Source organism: Phocoena sinus, chromosome 1 (genome assembly GCF_008692025.1).
Source record: "Phocoena sinus isolate mPhoSin1 chromosome 1, mPhoSin1.pri, whole genome shotgun sequence".
NCBI lineage: Eukaryota > Metazoa > Chordata > Mammalia > Artiodactyla > Phocoenidae > Phocoena > Phocoena sinus.
The window spans coordinates 58,039,698-58,059,610 of NC_045763.1; the positions used below are offsets into that span (position 1 = coordinate 58,039,698).

A 19,913-nucleotide genomic window follows, 5' to 3' on the forward strand; every position below is an offset into this window, starting at 1 on the left:
AAAAACAATGACCAAGCCCAGTTTTTTTTCTTATTTAGCCAAACCTAAATTCGTCACCTCTTATACATAGTTCACTAGGAATTTTTAATTCAACACATAACAAGAGAAAGATAATTTGGTGTCTGTGTGTGTATTTATTTATTTTTACCATGACAGTCCAGTCCTTTCCGCATAACCCATTTGGAGATCCTTCCATCTGCTGATATAGAAACTAGTATTTCTCTTTTGTCATCACCTGCTGTCCCTCGATCTTGTTCTATCCACTGTAGTTGCCATACAGGTCCCAAATGTTTTTGAGGTGATTCGCTAAAACAGGGAAAAGCACGAAATATAAAATACTTATAATAATTTTAAAATTCTTGGGGTATAAGCGACTTGGAGTATAAGTGATAAGGACAGCTCCCTAAAGCATCATGACCTACTCATGGAATGATACTTTTGTTGTTCAAAACTGGACTTTTACTTTAAGTATTTTGAAAAACAGGGGAAAAAATCACTTTGCTAATATTCACTGGTGTTTTTCTCTTTTCTTACAAAAGGAAAATTTTATTGCCTTTAGTTATATTAGCTATCATATCAGGGATACAAAAGCAAACATTTTCTTTTTTTAGAATCTACTCCTCTTACTCTATTCATTTACTTTTTCCTAGTTGTGTAAGTTTATTTTAGACACATTGAATATTACTATCTCCATCTTTATAAGGATATTTTTCATAGCTTAAATGAGTAAGTCATTTAAGTCTTCTTCCTTCTTCCTATGTTTCAGGATTGCCCACTGGCTTGATTCTCTCTAGGGCTGAGATTTAAAAGTTTTATGATGAATTATAATCACTTCTTAGATTACTGGTTGCTTTCCTGTCAGATTAATGGGTTGCTTTGTTCCTAGTACTGACTCCCTTGATTTTTTATGCAAACTCTCCAAATCAGTAGTTCTGAATTTTTTAAAGTCTATATATCTTTGATTATTTGGTAAAAGTTATGGACCCTCTTCCCAGAAACAAGCACAAAGGCTCACGCTTACAAAACTATGTAAATAATTTCAAAATTAAGCTAAAGAACACCTGCTTTAATGCCTATTTCCAGTTATTGTGAAGTTTATGCAAACACTAATATAAATATACCGCCTCATTTTGCTCCACTGGTATCTGGTTTATTATAAAAACCTAAGATATCTTTAACATTTTATTTTCTCAATATGTCTCATTCATTCATTCTTAATCAAACACTTACTGTAATCCTGTTATATGCCTGATATTATGTGACATACTGAGGATACAAAGGTAAGGAAGACATAATCCTTGCCCCCAGAGCTTACAGCCTCCTCAGGGAGTTATATATGTAAATAATTTATACAAAGCACAATAAAGGCTACAATAAACGTATGTATCGGATGTACAAAAGAAAAGAATGGGCAGGTTTCCTGGAAGACGTGACACAGAGGCAATAAAGGATACAACTTTCATTTATAAGGTGAATAAGTTCTGGAAATCTAATGTACAGCATGGTGATTATAGTTAATAATACTGTATTGCATACTTGAAATTTGCTAAGAGAGTAGATCTTAAGTGTCCTCACCACTCACGCATAAAATGGTAATTATGTGAGGTTATGGTTGTGTTAATTAATTTGACTGTGGTAATCATTTCACAATGTATACATATATTAAATCACCACACTGTATGCCTTTAAAAATTATGTCATACAATCTAAATATATCCAATTTTTATTTTTCAATTATACCTCAATAAAGCTGGAGATATTTAAAATTTTTGAAAAGAATAAACCGTCAAGCCAAAGGAAGTTTGTTGGTGAAGAGGCAGAGAGGATGATAAGGAGATATTAGGGCAGAGCATTCCAGCTGGAGAGACATTATGAGGAATTATTAAATGCTTGAAGGATAATGGTATTACTCGCAATAACAATATAAACATTCACTCAAAACTAAATAACATTAGAGTAATTTTTTCCTTCTCCCTAAAAAAAGCACATGGTTTATGTTTATCTAATTCTTGGGATTCTCACCTACTATCCAGAACTGGAATGTTACTGTTGCTCTGTACATTATAAATCGCAATAGTGCCATTGTGATAGCCAACTGCTAAAAGGTTAGGTGCTCCAATTGAAAAATCCACAGCAGTAACGCCATATGGACTCTGATAAGTACGTTCTGGCCACTGAATAAAAAAGAAAGTACATTACATTTTAACCTTGGTTTTGTAGACCGCAGTAAGGTGGGTATGATGGTGGCTGAAGACTAGGCTGGTGGCAGTGGGGATATGAGGAGAGTTAGTCTGCATTCAGTTACTCATTTCTTCCTAACTTCCTGTATACATGAGAATAAAACTTCAATTGGCCATTTCCTTTATTTTGATGAATCCTCAGACCTCAGTAGTTTTAAGAAATACAGCACGTGGTTTCTACAGTAATTATTTTGGGTAATCCTGCAGCAGGATTTGTATGATCATCACAAGTCACCGTCTTAAAGATACAAATAATGGACACCAAATAAATTATCCTGCATATATTCCTATCCTCCAGTATCTGTTTCAGATGCTTGTATTATCTAATCATTCTAAACAAGGATAGAGGAAGCTCCAAAACTCTCTCTAAGTTACTCTTTTCTACAACTCTGTCAAGATTTTTATTGTTTTGTTTTGTTTTAATGTCTAATCCAACTCCTTTCTGGTTTCTAACAACCTACATGGAAGAGAAGATAACCTGCTGATGATGAATCCTATGTCAACCCTTCCATACGTTTAAAATTGCTTCTTCCTTTCTTTTAGGCTATATAAACCCAGCTTCCTAACAGATGGGGGATTATTTATAAAAACTCTAATCATTTTTATATGCTCTTCTGATCCTTTTCTAAGTTTTCCACTTTACATTTCAGTTGTGACTTAAAACGAAAGCTGTAAAGTAACAGGTTGACTAGGGCTGTTTAACAAAAAGCATAACTGATTCTTGTTCATTCTCTTTGAAAAATTCATGGCAGTAAGAGAGTTATATTAATCTATTTTCTATCTATCGAGGAGAGCAGAAATATATTTTATAAAGTGATAAGGAGTTATTTATATATTGAGAAACAACCCAGTAGTAAATGAAACTTAATTTTTAAAGAATTTTTCTTTGCAAAAATATTCTTCTTTATAACAGGCAGTGATAAACAATAATGGTTCAGCCCTAGATCATCATATCTAACAGCACATAGTAGATTTTCAATAAATATTTATTAAATGAATTTACCTTATCCAATAAAGTGTAAGAACAAATTTTTGTTGTTGTTGTGTTTTGTTTTTGTTTTTTGGGGGTTTTTTTTGCAGTACGAGGGCCTCTCACTGTTGTGGCCTCTCCTGCTGCGGAGCACAGGCTCTGGACGCACAGGGTCAGCGGCCATGGCTCACGGGCCCAGCCACTCCGCGGCACGTGGGATCCTCCCGGACCGGGGCACGAACCCGTGTCCCCTGCATCGGCAGGCGGACTCTCAACCACTGCGCCATCAGGGAAGCCCAAGAACAAATTTTAATTGTTTTATTGTTATAGATTTAAACCAAAGAAAGTAAAGTCTTGCTTGGTAAAACTTTCTTGAGTTAGTTTAATGATCACATAAAACTAACTACTTTATGAGAATTATGTGAACATTTAATTAAATAAAAATAGGTCTTATTCCTGTTTTAGTTACCATGGGATTCTTTATTGACCAGCAGCAAGCCAATCCTCTTTTTTGCTCCTTAAATCCAAAGTGCCCATAGCCAACAGCCAAAAGGTCCTTAAAAACAGAAAAATTAAAAATAAGAGAAGACAGCATAAAAATATCAGCAAATGTATAAAGATGCATATTAATGAACTGTGTTAAAATAGTGATGACATTTCAATTGAGGTTAAAAAATACCAATATGCCAACTATTTTCACTCTACATTTCCATCTTCATAAGCAAAATAATAGTAAAAATAACCACATTTTTAGGCTGAAGAATAAACATACAAAAAAAACAATTGCTGAAAAGCTATTTTACATATTGAGATAATCTTCAAAAAGTGTATTATTGCATTATAGTGTCTTATGGGTTTTTAATAATGACCTAATAATTTCAAATGTAAAATAAAAGACATTTATTTTTAAAGGGAGGTGCCATGGACTGAATTGTGTCTCCTCCCTTAAAAGTGATATGCTGAAGTTCTAATGCCTAATAACATGTGATTATATTTGGAAATAGGGCACTTAGGAGGTTATTAAGGTTAAATGAAGTCATAAGGGTGGGGTCCTAACCTGATAGGATTGGGTTCCTTACAAAAAGACGAAGAGACACAAGAGCTCTTTCTCTCCACCATGCAAGGATACAGCCAAGCCAGGAAGAAAGCCTTCCCCAGCAACCAAATTCATCTGGCACCTTTATCCTGGGCTTCCCAGCCTCCAGAACCGTAAGAAATAAATTTCTGTTGTATAAGCCATCCAGTCTATGGTATTTTCTTATGGCAGCTCGAGCTGATTAATATAGCAGGTCATTTCCAGAAGTGCTTATACAGATGACCCTTGAACAACACAGGTTTGAACTGTGCAGGTCCACTTATACATGGATTCTTTTAAATAAATACATTGAAAATTTTTTAGAGATTTGAGATAATTTGAAAATTTTACAAACTGCATAACCTAGAAATATCAAAAAAATTAAGATTTATCATGAATGCATAAAATATGTGTAGATAGTAGTCTATCCTCATATAGGCATAAGTGATATTCAATATAAAATTAATAATATGTGAGTTTTCTTACTGTTTTATAGCTTTTCTTTCGAAGAACTACATTACCATAAAGTATGCCTCTCTCTCATAATTGGAGAAACTGCATATCAGCCTATCATCACAGGTAAGTAGGTTTTTTTTTTAATGTAACAGTGTTTCCAATATTGTATTATGAATATGACTGTAATACTGTATGTCATAAAAACTTTATAATAATTCACTCATTAGTTTATAGGCTAGGCTATACTGAAGCAATCATATCAATTACACTAGGCTACCATTAAGCAATCATATTGCTGCTTCTTCATTATCAATGCATAAATCATTATACCTGTAAACAAATATGAATTTATTTTTCACATGATATTTTCATTTTTGATGTCTGCTGTTAGTAATACATGTAACATCAACAGTGTTTTGTATCATATAAGATAGTATTGATGCAGGTACTGACAGAGTATTCATCTGTTAAACAGATGACATAAGCTTAACGGTATTGATAAATACAGTACTATAAATGTATTTTCTCTGATGATTTCCTTAATAACATTTTCTTTTCTCTAGCTTACTTTATTGTAAGAATACAGTATATAATACATATCACACACAAGATATGTGTTAATTGACTATGTTATTGGCAAGGCTTCCAGTCAGCTACTATAGGCATTAGTCGTTAAGTTTTGGGAGAGTCAAAAGTTATAGTTGGATTTTCATTTGCATGGGGGGTTGGCATCCCAACCCCCTCGTTGTTCAAGGTCAACTGTATAAGGATGTATGGACAAAAGTTTAATGATCGACCAAACCCTGCCTCTTCTCTGTAATCAGAAATATTACAAACACAGTCCTGCCACCACCTTACCTTCAAGCCAACATCGTGTCTCCACAATTCCCTCTGCCTTAAAATACTCTTCACCACAACCCTTTTTATCTTAACATTGACAAACTCCTATTCATCTCTTCTAGACTCAGCACAGGCGTCACTTCCTCTAAGAAGCATTCACAAGCCTCTCTTATATGTTCCCACAGCATTATTTATTTTCTTTATTAAAGCACATAGGAAAGTATTATATGGTCAGTGTCTATGTGTGACTAAATTACTACTGTATCTCCAGCGCTTTAACAGAGTTCCTGGCACAGAGTTAATGTTCAATAAATATTTGTAGAATGAATTAATAAATATGATAGATGGCACCTGTCATATATTTTTTAGCTTCATTCAAAATTAATCTTATTCTCAATAGCAATAATAATGTTTAAATGCTAGTATATCCAGTTTCTTAAAATGATTCATCTGTACTTATTACATGGTTATTATTGATTTATTAAATTTCACTTATCTACAAGATGTTCCCAAATAGTTTTATAAAGACAAATCCATACTAATAGTATTCTATTTTATTCAAAAATAATATATATAATTTAAGAATGCTGTAATTTAGGTTTCAACAAAAATGATTTTTTTAGGTTGTTTTAGCATTAATTTTTTTATTGAGGTATAATTGACATACATTATATTAGTTTCATGTGTACAACATAATGATTCAATATTTGTATATATTGTGAAATGATCATCACAAAAAGTCTAGTTAATATGCATCACTATACATAGCTACAGAATTTTTTTCTTGTGATGAGAACTTTTAAGATCTACTGTCTTAGCAACTTTCAAATATGCAATGCAGTATTATTAACTATAGTCACCATGCTGCACATTACAGCATGACTTATTTATTTTATAACTGGAAGTTCGTACCTTTTGACTCCATTCACCCATTTAATAGCCATAACAACTATCATGTTTGCGCACAGTACCTTATAAGGTGTAGCAATAAAATAATAAGGCTAGTTCTTAAAACATGGATAATACAAGACAATTTAAACAAATTAGTTTTGACCATTTTAAAAATACACCAAATATTTATTCCAAAGATACTGCCATTACACAAAAGATTTTTGAAATTACTAGTGGAGAATCATGTCTTCAGAATGAGTTTATAAACCACAGGAAAAAATAAGTCTCATTACTCTATAATCATCTCTTTTTGACAAGCAAACATACCATTCTCCCACTTGATGATTCATCTAATTCTCCTCAGGATGATTCTTAGCAGTGCAGTAGCTAAAAGCAAGAACTCTGGAGCCAGATGTCTGGGTTTGAATTCTGTTTCACTTACTGGTTACATAACTTTGGGCAAGTTATTTATCCTTTCTGTGCTTCAGTTTCCTCATCAACATAATGAGGAAAATAGTAGAGTTGTGATAATACAAGTAAAACATTTACAATAGTGCCTGGTACATAGTAGGTGCTGTTTAAGTATTTGCTGCTATTAGTAGTTATAGTATTTTAAGGAATCTCAAAATCATTTTGCACATGTTCAGGGTCACTGGATTAAGTATATACTTCCAAATATGATTACTTTAAAGAGAACACAAATTTGAGCACATGAATTTGGTACCATGTTAAACTAAATAAATATATACTATCTTCTTGTTCACTTAATATCTCATGTGGATTCAGAGAATGCCATGTCCCAAGTACATCTCCTAAAATAAAAATGGTGACATTTTCATATTAAAGGAGAAAACCATCATTTTGTAACTGTTTGCGTTTTCCCCTTTTAAAAACATAAACTTGTTTTTAGAGGAATTTTAAAACTAGGGGTTATGTCCATTTAAAGCCCTTGCCTAATAGCTGAGAAAAAAAAGTTTTCATTAATACTTGACAAGTGCCCTTAAATGCTAGAGACAGAATTACTAAAATGTTTGATAACTTACTGGATTTTTTTTATTCCAGGCAAGGCTGCTCACATTAAGGCCTTTGGTTAAGTCGCAGGAAAAGGACCAAAGTCGTTCCAAATTGGCTGGTATTGTTGATTGTTCTGAACCTATTTCTATTTCTTCTTCCTCTTCCTTCTTAACCTCTTCTTCTACCTCTTCAAGTTTTTCACCTACTAAAAAGTCTTCAGGTTCTGGTTCTAAAATTAAGTCAAATCAAAAAGAAGATCATTGTGCTTTATACCTACAGGAATCTACCAAAGTCTCCAAAGGGCATCTCTATCTACCACTGACACTTCAGCCATCATTGGATCTGCTGGGTCATATGGGTACCCTGAATAGCTGCCTGAGCCTGTTGCAGAATATTCTGTCATTCTAGGCCCCACTCAAAGCTATTGGTTTTTCAGACCACTTAGTAAATGGACCAGAGGACTCATCCAAATGAGGAATATGTTGCCTCTAAAATGCAAAGAGGTCCACTAGGCATTGTGTCTCTTTTTTTTTTTTTTGGTTGAAGGGGAACCAGATGCAACAATGTATCCTTCACCTTAGAAGGTATATATCTTGACATATTCCATGCCACTGGACCCTTTGAAATTTCACTGAGGTGGAAGGCCCCTGAAATTTTGTCAGATTTATTTCTCACCCTCTGACATGCAAATGTCTTACCAGTTAAGTCTACTTCCTGTTCACTAGGTCCAATCAGCACAATATCAACAATGTAATGGACCAGTGTGATGTTCTGCTGAAGGGAAAGCTCCCTGCAGACTAAATTATGACATGAAGCAGAACCGTGAAGGTGTACTGCTAACCTGACCATCTGAAAGCAAATAGCTTCTGGTGGTTTTACCAACAGGTATTGAGGGAAAAAAAACACATTTGTCTTATCAATAGCTACACACCAGGTACCATGAGATACGTTAATTTGCTCAGGCAGTGAAACCCTATCTGAAACAACAGCTGCAATTGGAGTCACCACGTGGTTAAGTTTACAATAATCCACTGTTTTTCTCTAGGATCCGTGTGTTTTCTATGTAAGCTAAACAGATGAGTTGAATGGTGAGAGTCAACAATTCCTGCATATTTCAGGTCCTTGGTGGTAGCATTAATCTCTGAAATCCCTCCAGAAAGGTGGTATTGCTATGATGTACTATTTTCATAGGTATAGGCAGCTCTAGTGGCTTCCACTTCGCCTTTTCCTCCCATATTAGCCCTCACTCCACAGGTCAAGAATCACATGTGGGGATTCTGCCAGTTTCTGAATATTTCTATTTCAAGTATACATTCTGGAACAGGGGAAATAACCACAGGATGATTCAGTGGACCCACTGTGAGATGAACCTGATCTAAAATTCTGTAGATCACCTGACTTTTACAAGTCCTTACTCTGACTTGTAGACTCCAGTGATGTTTTGGGTCTCCCAGAGCTAGTGTGAACTCAGAGCCACTGTTCAGTAATCCCTGAAATTTCTGATTATTTCCTTATCCGCAATGCACAGTCACCCTTGTAAAAGGCTATAGATCCCTATGGGGAAAGCTGGGATAAATATTAACAGTATACATTCTTGGCAGTGTAGCGTGATACATTCTCAAAGGGACCCAGTCTCCCCTTCATTCAAGAAGTTCTGGTTCTATAAACTGGCTCAAGAATAGGAATAGGTTAAGGGGCTGTGACTTTGTTTTTTAGTGTTTCAAGTTAGAAACACTTGACCTAGAACTCTACTGCTTACACAGATTAAGAATTTACAAGAAGTGTGTCTGTTATGGGCTGAAACATTTCTCCCCAAAATTCATATATTGAAGTCCTAAGAATGTAGTACCTCAGAATGTAATAGTATTTTGAGACAAGGGCTTTAAAGAGGTGATTAAGGTAAAATTAGGCTATTAGTGTGGGTCCCAATCCAATATGATTGGTATCCTTATAAGAAGAGGAAATTTAGACACATCAAGAGAGACAAGGGATGCACACACACAGAGAAAAGACCATGTAAAGAGGCAGCAAGAGGGTGGCCATCTGCAAGCCAAGGAGAGAGGCCTCAGAGGAAACCAATGTTGCTGGCACCTGGATCTTGGACTTCCTGCCCCCAGAACTGTAAGGAAGTAAATTTCTATTGTTTAAGCCACTCAGTTTGTGGTATTTTGTTATGGCAGTCCTAGCAAACTAATACACCACCTACCAATTTCTCTTCTAAGGACATCATAATCAACTAGCCAGTGCCCTGGGTCTCTGCAAGTCAGACTATTCTCATTACTGCCTTGTCCCCATTATGGTAACCACGCCTACATTTCCTCTGGCAATTAAATGCTGCCCTTTAGCCCCCTCACCTTCAGGATCCAATTACCCTTATTGTATTTAAGGCCCCAGTTCAGAGGCAGCAGCTCTCACTATAAATTCTGACCTACAGAAGAGTGACCACAGAGCTCTTCAAGGATGTTGGGGCTCTCCCTCACAAGTTTATTTCTCACAATTGTGATGAAAGGTATGTTATCTGGACCCTCTTGGAGTGACCAGGCAGGTCATCATGATAAGTCCGCTCTAACGTTAGAAAGTCCCTATGCCTTTGGATACCTTTCTTTAGAGTATACCAAGACAGTTCTGATACTTCAGCTCCACTTAGTAAAGGCCACATTTTGGTCCATTATCAGCCAACCAAATAAAAAATTCTTAAAGCCATCTCTAATCCTTAAACTACAACACTGTACCCAGAATCTCCGCTCAGCGGAACCATATTAACTTTGACCTGATCTGACTTTATATTCCTTCCATCATTATCCTATACCCTTAATACCCATTTCCACCTATATTCCTCAGATCTCTGCCTGCATAAATTAGCAAACTCAGCAATTGATTCTCCAAGAATTATAACAAACCAAAATATGTATGTACCTAACAACTTCAAAATACATGAAACAAATAAACAATCAAAACCAATAGCTCTGAAAGGAGACATAAATACACAATTATAATTGGAGATTTCAACACTCCTCTCTCAATAACTGGTAGAACAAGTAGGCAGAAAATCAGATGGCCTGAACATCACTATCAACCAACTTGACCTAACCAACATTTATAGAACATTCTATTCAAAAACACCAGAATATATATTCTTCTCAAGTACCATAGCACATTCTTTAAGATGGACCATATTATGGACCATAAAACGACTTTAGACCACAATGGAATTAAATTAGAAATAAGAGAAAGATAGCTAGAAAATTCCAAAATATTTGTATATTAACACATTTATAACAACACATGGGTCAACGAAGTCTCAAGAGAAATTTTAAAATACATTTTAATGAACTGAAATTACAACATATCAAATCTTATGAGTTTCAGCTAAAGCACTGCTTAGAAAGCGTATATGAGAAAAGAAAGAAAGTTAAATTTGTATCTCACATGTGATCCACCCATTCCACTCCTAGGTACTGACCCAAGAAAAATGAATGCAAATGCCCGTACAAAGACTTGTATACCAATATTTTTACCAACTTTATTTGTAATGGCCCCAGACTAGAAACAAATATAAATCAACAGGTGAAAGGATAAACATAGTATAGGATATTCATACAATGGAATACTAGTCAGTAATAAAAAAGAGTGAACAATTGATACATGCAACCACATGAGTGAATCTGAAATAATTTTGATTTTAATAATTTTGCTGAGGAAAAGAAGCTAGATAAAAAAGAGTACATAATGTACATTTATATAAAATTCTAGAAAATGCAAACTACTAATCTATATAAGGATATAAAGCAAATCAGTGGCTTCTTAAGGATAGGAGAGGGGCAAAGAGGAATAAGAAGGAAGGATTATAAAAAACATGAAAAAAACATTTGAGATATACATATATATCATTATATATAATTGTATATATTGATTGATTGTGGTGATATATCAAAGCTTTTGAATTGTATGCCTTAAGCATTGGCAGTTTATTGTCACTTATACTTCAGTAAAGCTGTTAAAAAATAACAGTGGTATATCACTCTTTAAATGAATCCCAGATAATATAAATACCACAGCATTTTTTAATTGTGAAAAAAATTACAATCATTGACATGCATAGGTTTTAGCTGTACAGTTTGATGAGTTTTGATAAATATACACACTGATGTAACCAACAATCCAATCAAGATGCAGAATATATCCATCAACCGAAAAAGTTTCCTCATACTACTTTCCAGTCAAACCTAATCTACCATAGGCAGGCACTGGTTTAATTTCTAAAACCTTGGAGTAGTTTTGTTGGTTATAGCATATCATGAAAATGGGCCCATTGGTATGCATTCTTTTGTGTCTGAATTCTTTCACTTAACACTGTTTTTGAAATCCATCAAGGTTATTATGTATATAAGTAGTGCACTCAGTTTTACTGCTGAGTAGTGCTCCAGCATTTGTTTAAGCATTGACCTACTGATGGATACCTGGGCTTTTTCCAGTTTGGGGTTATTATGAATAAAGCTATAATGAGCATTCTTATATAAGTCTTTTTTGTGGACATATTTTTTTCTCTTGGGTAAATATCCAGGAAAAGGATTATTGGGTCATTGGATGGATCTGTGTTTAACATTTTAAGGAACTTCCTAGCAGACGTCTGGGTTGTACAATTTTATACTTACACAGCAATATATGAAAAACCCAAGCTGCTCCATGTTTTTGCTAACACTTGGTTTTGTCAGTCTTTTTAATTTCAGCCATTCCGGCTAGTGTATTGATTTTAACTTGCATTTCCTTGATGACTATGTTTAGTACATTTTCAGGTGTCTATTTGTTGGGTGAAGTTCCTGTTCAAACCTTTTGTCTAATTTTTTTAACATCTTTATTAGAGTATAATTGCTTTACAATCTTTTGTCTGTTTTTTCATTAGTCTGTTTATCTTCTTTTTATTGGGCTGTAAATAAATGTCCATTACATATTCAAAACTTAAGTCTTTAGTCAGATGTATGTATTGTAAACATATTTTTCTAGTCTGTTGCCTTGCATTTTTTTCCTATCAGTGTTATCCAAAGAGCAGGTGTTTTAACTCTTGCAAAAGTCTTATTTTTTTCCTTTATGCCTTGGGATTTTTGTGTATTAAGTATCTTTTCTTACACTAAGATCACAAATAATTTTTCTTATATCTTCTTCTAGAACTTTATAGTTTTAATTTTTACGTTTAAATCTATGGCCCATTCTGAGTTAATTTATACATATGAGGTGACAGTTGATCTTCATTTTTCTGCCCCTATGGATATCCAATTGTTTCAGCACCATTTTTAAAAGATCAGCCTTCCTCTATTGAATCACCTTGGCATGTTTGTTAAAAATCAGTTGACCATATAGGTCTGTGTTTATTTCTGTACTCACTACTCTGTTTCAATCATCTATATGTCTATCCTTAGACAAATACCACACCGCCTTGATTACTGTAGCTTTATAGTCACTTGTAATCTGGTGGGGTAAGTCCTTCAACTTTATTCTTCTGTTTCAAAGTTGATTTAGTTATTCTAGGTCCTTTGCTTTGCCATATAAAATATAGAATTATAGTGTCAATTAATTATCTTTAAAGAAATTTAAAATGGTAAGAAATGTCTCTTACTTTTACTCACATTTTCAAATTCTAGCATTTTCCATTTCTTTGTTTAGATTCTGGTTTCTATTATTATTTTCCATCAGTCTGAAGAACTTCCTTTAATATTTTTTACAGTGCTGGTCTGCTAGCAATGAATTCTCTCAGTTTTTGTTTGTCTGAACATGTTTTTATTTCACCTTGATTTTTGAAGGATATTTTCTCTACATATAGAATTTTTTAGCACAGTAAAAGTGTCATTGCACTGGCTTCTGGCTTCTGTTAAGAAATAAGGGCATTATTAGCTTTCTTCCCTAAATGTAACATGTTTTTTCTGGCAACTTTTAAACGTTCTTTTTTTTGATATATTACTTATGTGCCTCAGTGTGGTTTTCATTGTGTTTATCTTGCTTGGGTTTCATTGAGCTTCTTATAATTGTTGGTTTAAAGATTTTTTTCAAGTATGGAAAATTTCTAGCTACTCTTTCTTCAAATATTTTTCTGCTTTCCCTCCTCTTTATTCTAGTACTACAATTCCAATTACATGCATATTAAATCACATGATCTTGTGACACAGGTCACTGAGGCTCTTTTTTTTTTTTTTTGGCCTTGTTTATCTCTGTACTCCAGTTTGGAATGTTCCTCTTGCTTGTCTTTGAGTTCACTGATCTTCTTCAGTTTTTAGTATTCTGTTAAACCCAAACAGTAAATTTTTCATTTCATGTATTATGTATTTCAGCTCTAGAAGTTCTGTTTGGTCCTATATGTAGCTTTCATTACTTTCCTCATTGTATTCTTATTTTCTTTAAATCCTTAAGCATATTTTTATAGCTTTTTCTTTAATAAACTTTATTTTTTTAGAGTAGTTTTAGGTTCACAGCAAAAATGAACTCAAAGTGCAGAGTTCCCAAATACTCACACACAGATATATGCACAGCCTCTTCCAGATCAACATCCTGCACCACTAGTACATTTGTTACAATCAGTGAACCCATACTGACAAATCATTATCCCCCAAAGTCCATAGTTTACATTAGGATTCACTCTTGGTGTTGTACATTCTATGGGTTTGGATGAGTGTACAATGACATGTACCCACAATTATGTATCATGCAGAATAGTTTCATCACTCTAAAAATCTTATGTGCTCTGCTTATTCATTTCTCCCAACCCTCTAATCCCTGGAAACGCCTGATTTTTTTACTGTCTCCATACTTTTTCCCTTTCCAGAATGTCATACAGTTGTAATCAGAGCATGTAGCCTTTTCAGATTGGCTTCTTTCACTTAGTAACATGCATTTAGGTTTTCTCCATGTCTGTTCATGGCTCGATAAGTAATTTCTTTTTAGTGCTGAATAATATTCTATTGTCTGGATATACTGCAATTTATTCATCCATTCACCTACTGAAGAACATTTGTTTGCCTTCAAGTTTGGGCTATTATGAATAAAGCTGCTATAAACATCTGCATGCAGATTTCTGTGTGGATATAATTATTCAACTCCTTTGGGTAAATACCAAGGAGTGCAGTTATGGACCATATGGTTACAGCATGTTTAGTTTTGTAAGAAACTGCCAAACTATCTTCCAAAGTGGATGAACTATTGTGCATTCCCACCAACACTGAATGAGAATACTTGTTGCTCCACATCTTTGCTAGCATTTGGTAGTATCAATGTTTTGGATTTTAGCTATTCAATAGTTTTGTGGTGGTATCTCATTGATGTTTTAATTGGAAGTTCCTTAATATATAATGTTGAGTATCTTCTTACATGCTTATTTGCCCTCTGTATATCTCTTTGGTGAGGTATCTGTTAGGTCTTTTGCCCATTTTTAAAAATTATGTTTCCTTATTGTTGAGTTTTAAGAGATATTTTTATATATTGGATGAGTCCTTTACCAGATATGTCTTTTGTATTTTCTCCAGTCTGTGACTTGACTTCTCATTCTATTGACAATGTCTTTCATAGGGCATAAGTTTTTTTGTGTTTTTTTAAATTAGTTTTTATTGAAGTATAGTTGCTGTACAATATTATATAAGTTAAGTATGTACAATATAGTGATTCATAATTTTTAAAGATTATACTCCATTTACAGTAATTATAAAAATTGGCTATATTCCATGTGTTGTACAATATATTCTTGTAGCTTATCCTATACCTAATAGCTTGTATCTCTTAATCCCCTACACGGCCCCTCCTACGTTCCCTCTCCTCACTGGTAGCCACTAGTTTGTTCTCTATAAGTTTGCTTCTTCTTTTGTTATATTCACTAGTTTTTTGTATTTTTAGATGCCACATATAAGTGATACACAGTACACGTCTTTCTCTGTCTGACTTATTTCACTTAGCATAATGCCCTCCAAATCCATCCATTTTGCTGCAAATGGCAAATTTTCATTTTTATTTTTGGCTGAGTAGTATTCCATTGTATATATATTTTTTCTTTATCCGTTTATCTGTTGATGGACACTTAGGTTGGTTCCATATCTTGGCAATTGTAAATAATGCTGCTAATGTACATTTCAGAATTAGTGTTTTTGGTTTTTTTGGCTATATATCCAGGAGTGAAATTTCTGGGTCATACAGTATCAATATGGTATAACTTTTTTTTTAATATGGTATAACTTTTTAATTGTAATGAAGTCTGGATTATCAATTATTTCTTTCAATAGATCATGCTTTTGATGTTAAATCTAAAAAGTCATCATCATACCCAATATCCTCTAGATTTTCTCCTGTGTTGTCTTCTATGAGTTTTATAGTTCTGCATCTTACATTGAGGTTTGTGATCCATTTTGAGTTAATTTTTCTGAAAAGTGTAAGGTCTGTATCTACATTCTTTATTTTTCCCATAAATATTCAGTTGTTCCAGTACCATTTGTTGAAAAGACTATCTTTTCTTTCCATTGTATTGCCTTTCCTCTTTGGTCAAAGATTAGTTGGCTATACTTATATGTATCTATTCTGGGCTTTCTGTTCTGTCTCATTGATCTGTGTGTCTATTCTTTCACCAACACCACACTGTCTTAACCACTGTACCTTTATGGTAATTCTTGAAGTCAGGTAATTCCAGTCCTCCAACTTTGTTCTTCTCCTTCAATATTGTGTTAGCTATTCTGGGTAAAATAGCTTTTTAAAATTCCTTGCCTCGAGTTAGTGTCTCCCTACAATTAGGGCACCTGCTGGCCACTGGTGGGGAACCCTGACACCCAAGGAGGTGGGAAGAACCCCCAAGTGAACCAGATCTTCGTTCACTAGCCGGGGGTTCGGCCAGCTCTGCAGAGGGAGCTCTGAGTCTAAACCACTGGACTAACAGAGAACCTCAGACCCCATGGAATATTCACTGGAGTGAGGTCTCACAGAGGTCCTCATCTCAGCACCAAGACCCAGTTCTACCCAACAGCCTACAAACTCCAGAGTTGGAAGCCTCAGGCCAAACAACCAGTAAGACAGGAACACAATCCTACTCATTAAAAAAAAAAAAATGAGATGGCAGAAAATTATGCCACAGATGAAGCAGCAAGGTAAAAACCTACAAGACCAAAAACTTGAAGAGGAAATAGGCACTCGACCTGAAAAAGAATTCAGAGTAATGACAGTAAAAATAATCCAGAATCTCGGGAAAAAAATGGAGGCACAGATCGAGAAAATACAAGAAATGTTTAACAAAGATCTAGAAGAACTAAAGAACAAACAAACAGAGATGAACAACACAGTAACTGAAATGAAAAATACACTAGAGGGAATCAATAACAGAATAACTGAGGCAGAAGAACGAATAAGTGAGCTGGAAGACAAAATCGTGGAAATAACTGCAGAGGAGCAGAATAATGAAAAGAGAATGAAAAGAATTGAAGACAATCTCAGAGACCACTGGGACAACACTAAACACACCAACATTCGAACTATATGGGTCCCAGAAGAAGAAGAGAAAAAGAAAGGGACTGAGAAAATATTTGAAGACATTATAGTGGAAAACTTCCCTAACATGGGAAAGGAAACAGTCACCCAAGTCCAGGAGTGCAGAGAGTCCCATACAGGATAAACCCTAGGAGAAACACACCAAGACACATATTAATCAAACTAACAAAAATTAAACACACAAAAAAATATTAAAAGCAGCAAGGGAAAAACAAAAAATAACATACAAAGGAATCCCAATAAGATTAGCAGCTGATTTTTCGGCAGAAACTCTGAAGGTCAGAAGGGAGTGGCAGGATATACTTAAAGTGATAAAAGAGAAAAACCTACAACCAAGATTACTCTATCCAGCAAGGATCTCATTCAGATATGACAGAGAAATTAAAAGATTTTCAGACAATTGAAAGCTAAGAGAATTCAGCACCACCAAAACAGTTTTACAACAAATGCTAAAGAAACTTCTCTAGGTGGGAAACACAAGAAAAAAAAAAGATGCACAAAAACAAACCCAAAACAATTAAGAAAACTGTAATAGGAACACACATATCAATAACAACCTTGAATGTAAATGGATTAAATGCCCAGCCAAAAGACACAGACTGGCTGAATGCATATAAAAACAAGACCCATCTATGTGCTGTCTACAAGAGACCCACTTCAGACCTATGGACACATACACACTGAAAGTGAAGGGATGGAAAAAGATATTCCATGCAAATGGAAATCAAAAGAAAGCTGGAGTAGCAATATTCGTATCAGATAAAATAGACTTTAAAATAATGAATGTTACAAGAGATAAGGAGGGACAGTACATAATGATCAAAGGATCAATCCAAGAAGAAGATATAACAATTATAAATGTTTATGCACCCAACACAGGAGCACTTCAATATGCAAGGCAAATGCTAACAACCATGAAAGGAGAAATCAACAGTAACACAATAATAGTAAGGGACTTTAACACCCCACTTACACCAATGGACAGATCACCCAAAATGAAAATAAATAAGGAAACACAGCTTTAAATGATACATTAAACAAGATGGACTTAATTGATATTTATAGGACATTCCATCCAAAAACAGCAGAATACACTTTCTTCTCAAGGGTTCATGGAACATTCTCCAGGATAGATCACACCTTGGGTCACAAATCAAGCCTTGGTAAATTTAAGAAAATTGAAATCATATCAAGCATCTTTTCTGACCACAACACTATGAGATTGGAAATAAATTACAGGAAAAAACCGTAAAAAACACAAATACATGGAGGCTAAAGAATACGTTACTAAATAACCAAGAGATTGCTGAAGACCTCAAAGACGAAATTAAAAAATACCTAGAAACACATGATAATGATATGCAATGACCCAAAACCTATGGGATGCAGCAAAAGCAGTTCTAAGAGGAAAGTTTATAGCAATACAATCCTACCTCAAGAAACAAGAAAAACTACAAATAAACAATCTAACCTTAAACCTAAAGCAACTAGAGAAAGAAGAACAAGCAAATCCTAAAGTTAGTAGAAGGAAAGAGATCATAAAGATCAGAGCAGAAATAAATGAATAGAAATGAAGAAAAAATAGCAAAGATCAATAAAACTAAAAGCTGGTTCTTTAAGAAGATAAACAAAATTAATAAACCCTTAGCCAGACTACTCAAGAAAAAAAGGGAGAGGACACAAATCAATAAAATTAGAAATTATAAAGTAGAAATCACAAGTGACACTGCAGGCATACAAAGGATTATAAGAGACTACGACAGACAACTATATGCCAATAAAATGGACAACCATGCAGAAATGAACAAATTCTTGGAAAGGTACAATTTTCCACTACTGAACCAGGAAGAATTAGAAAATATAAACAGATTGATCACACGAAATGAAATTGAAACCGTAATTAAAAATCTTTGACAAAAAAAAAGTCCAGGACCAGATGGCCTTACAGAAGAATTCTATCAAACATCAAGAGAAGAGCTAACAGCAATCCTTCTCAAACTCTTCCAAAAAAAAGCAGAGGGAGAAACACTCCCAAATTCATTCTACAAAGCCACCATCACCCTGATACCAAAACCAGAAAAATATATCACAAAATAAAGAAAATTATAGACCAATATCACTGATGAACGTAGATGCAAAAATCCTCAACAAAATACTAGCAAACAGAATCCAACAGCACATTAAAAGGATCATACACCATGATCAAGTGGGATTTATCCCAGGGATGCAAGGATTCTTCAGTAAATGCAAATCAATCAATGTGATACACTACATTAATAAATTAAGGAATAAAAACCATATGATCATCTCAATAGATGCAGAAAAAGCTTTTGACAAAATTCAACACCCATTTAGGATAACAACTCTCCAGAAAATGGGCATAGAGGGGACCTACCTCACCATAATAAAGGCCATATATGACAAACCACAGCAAGCATCATACTCAATGGTGAAAAACTGAAAGCATTTCCACTAAGATAAGGAACAAGACAAGGATGCCCATTCCCGCCACTCTTATTCAACATAGTTTTGGAAGTCCTAGCCACACCAATCAGAGAAGAAAAAGAAATAAAAGGAATATAAATTGGAAAAGAAGATATAAAACTTTGTGTGCTGATGACATGATACCATACATAAAAAGTCCTAAAGATGCCACCAGAAAACTACTAGAACTAATCAATGAACTTGGTTAAGTAGCAGGATACAAAATTAATGCACAGAAATCTCTGGCATTCCTATACACCAACAACAAAAATCAGAAAGAGAAATTAAGGAAACACTCCCATTTACCACTGCAACAAAAAGAATAAAATACCTAGGAATAAACCTGCATAAGGAGGCAAAAGACTTGTACTCAGAAAACTATAAAACACTGATGAAAGAAATCAAAGATGACATAAACGGAGGAACGTACCATGTT

At 34.4% G+C, this 19,913-nt stretch overlaps 1 protein-coding gene across 1 annotated transcript in view; it reads right to left on the reverse strand.

Annotated features, from left to right (window-relative positions):
• The window catches only part of WDR78 (WD repeat domain 78), a 129,093-nt gene that overhangs the window by 21,259 nt on the left and 87,921 nt on the right, over positions 1–19,913 (reverse strand). The window contains 4 exon segments of the mRNA XM_032614983.1: positions 149–306; positions 2,023–2,174; positions 3,680–3,766; positions 7,516–7,715. Coding sequence (XP_032470874.1) covers positions 149–306; positions 2,023–2,174; positions 3,680–3,766; positions 7,516–7,715 — 597 coding nt within the window.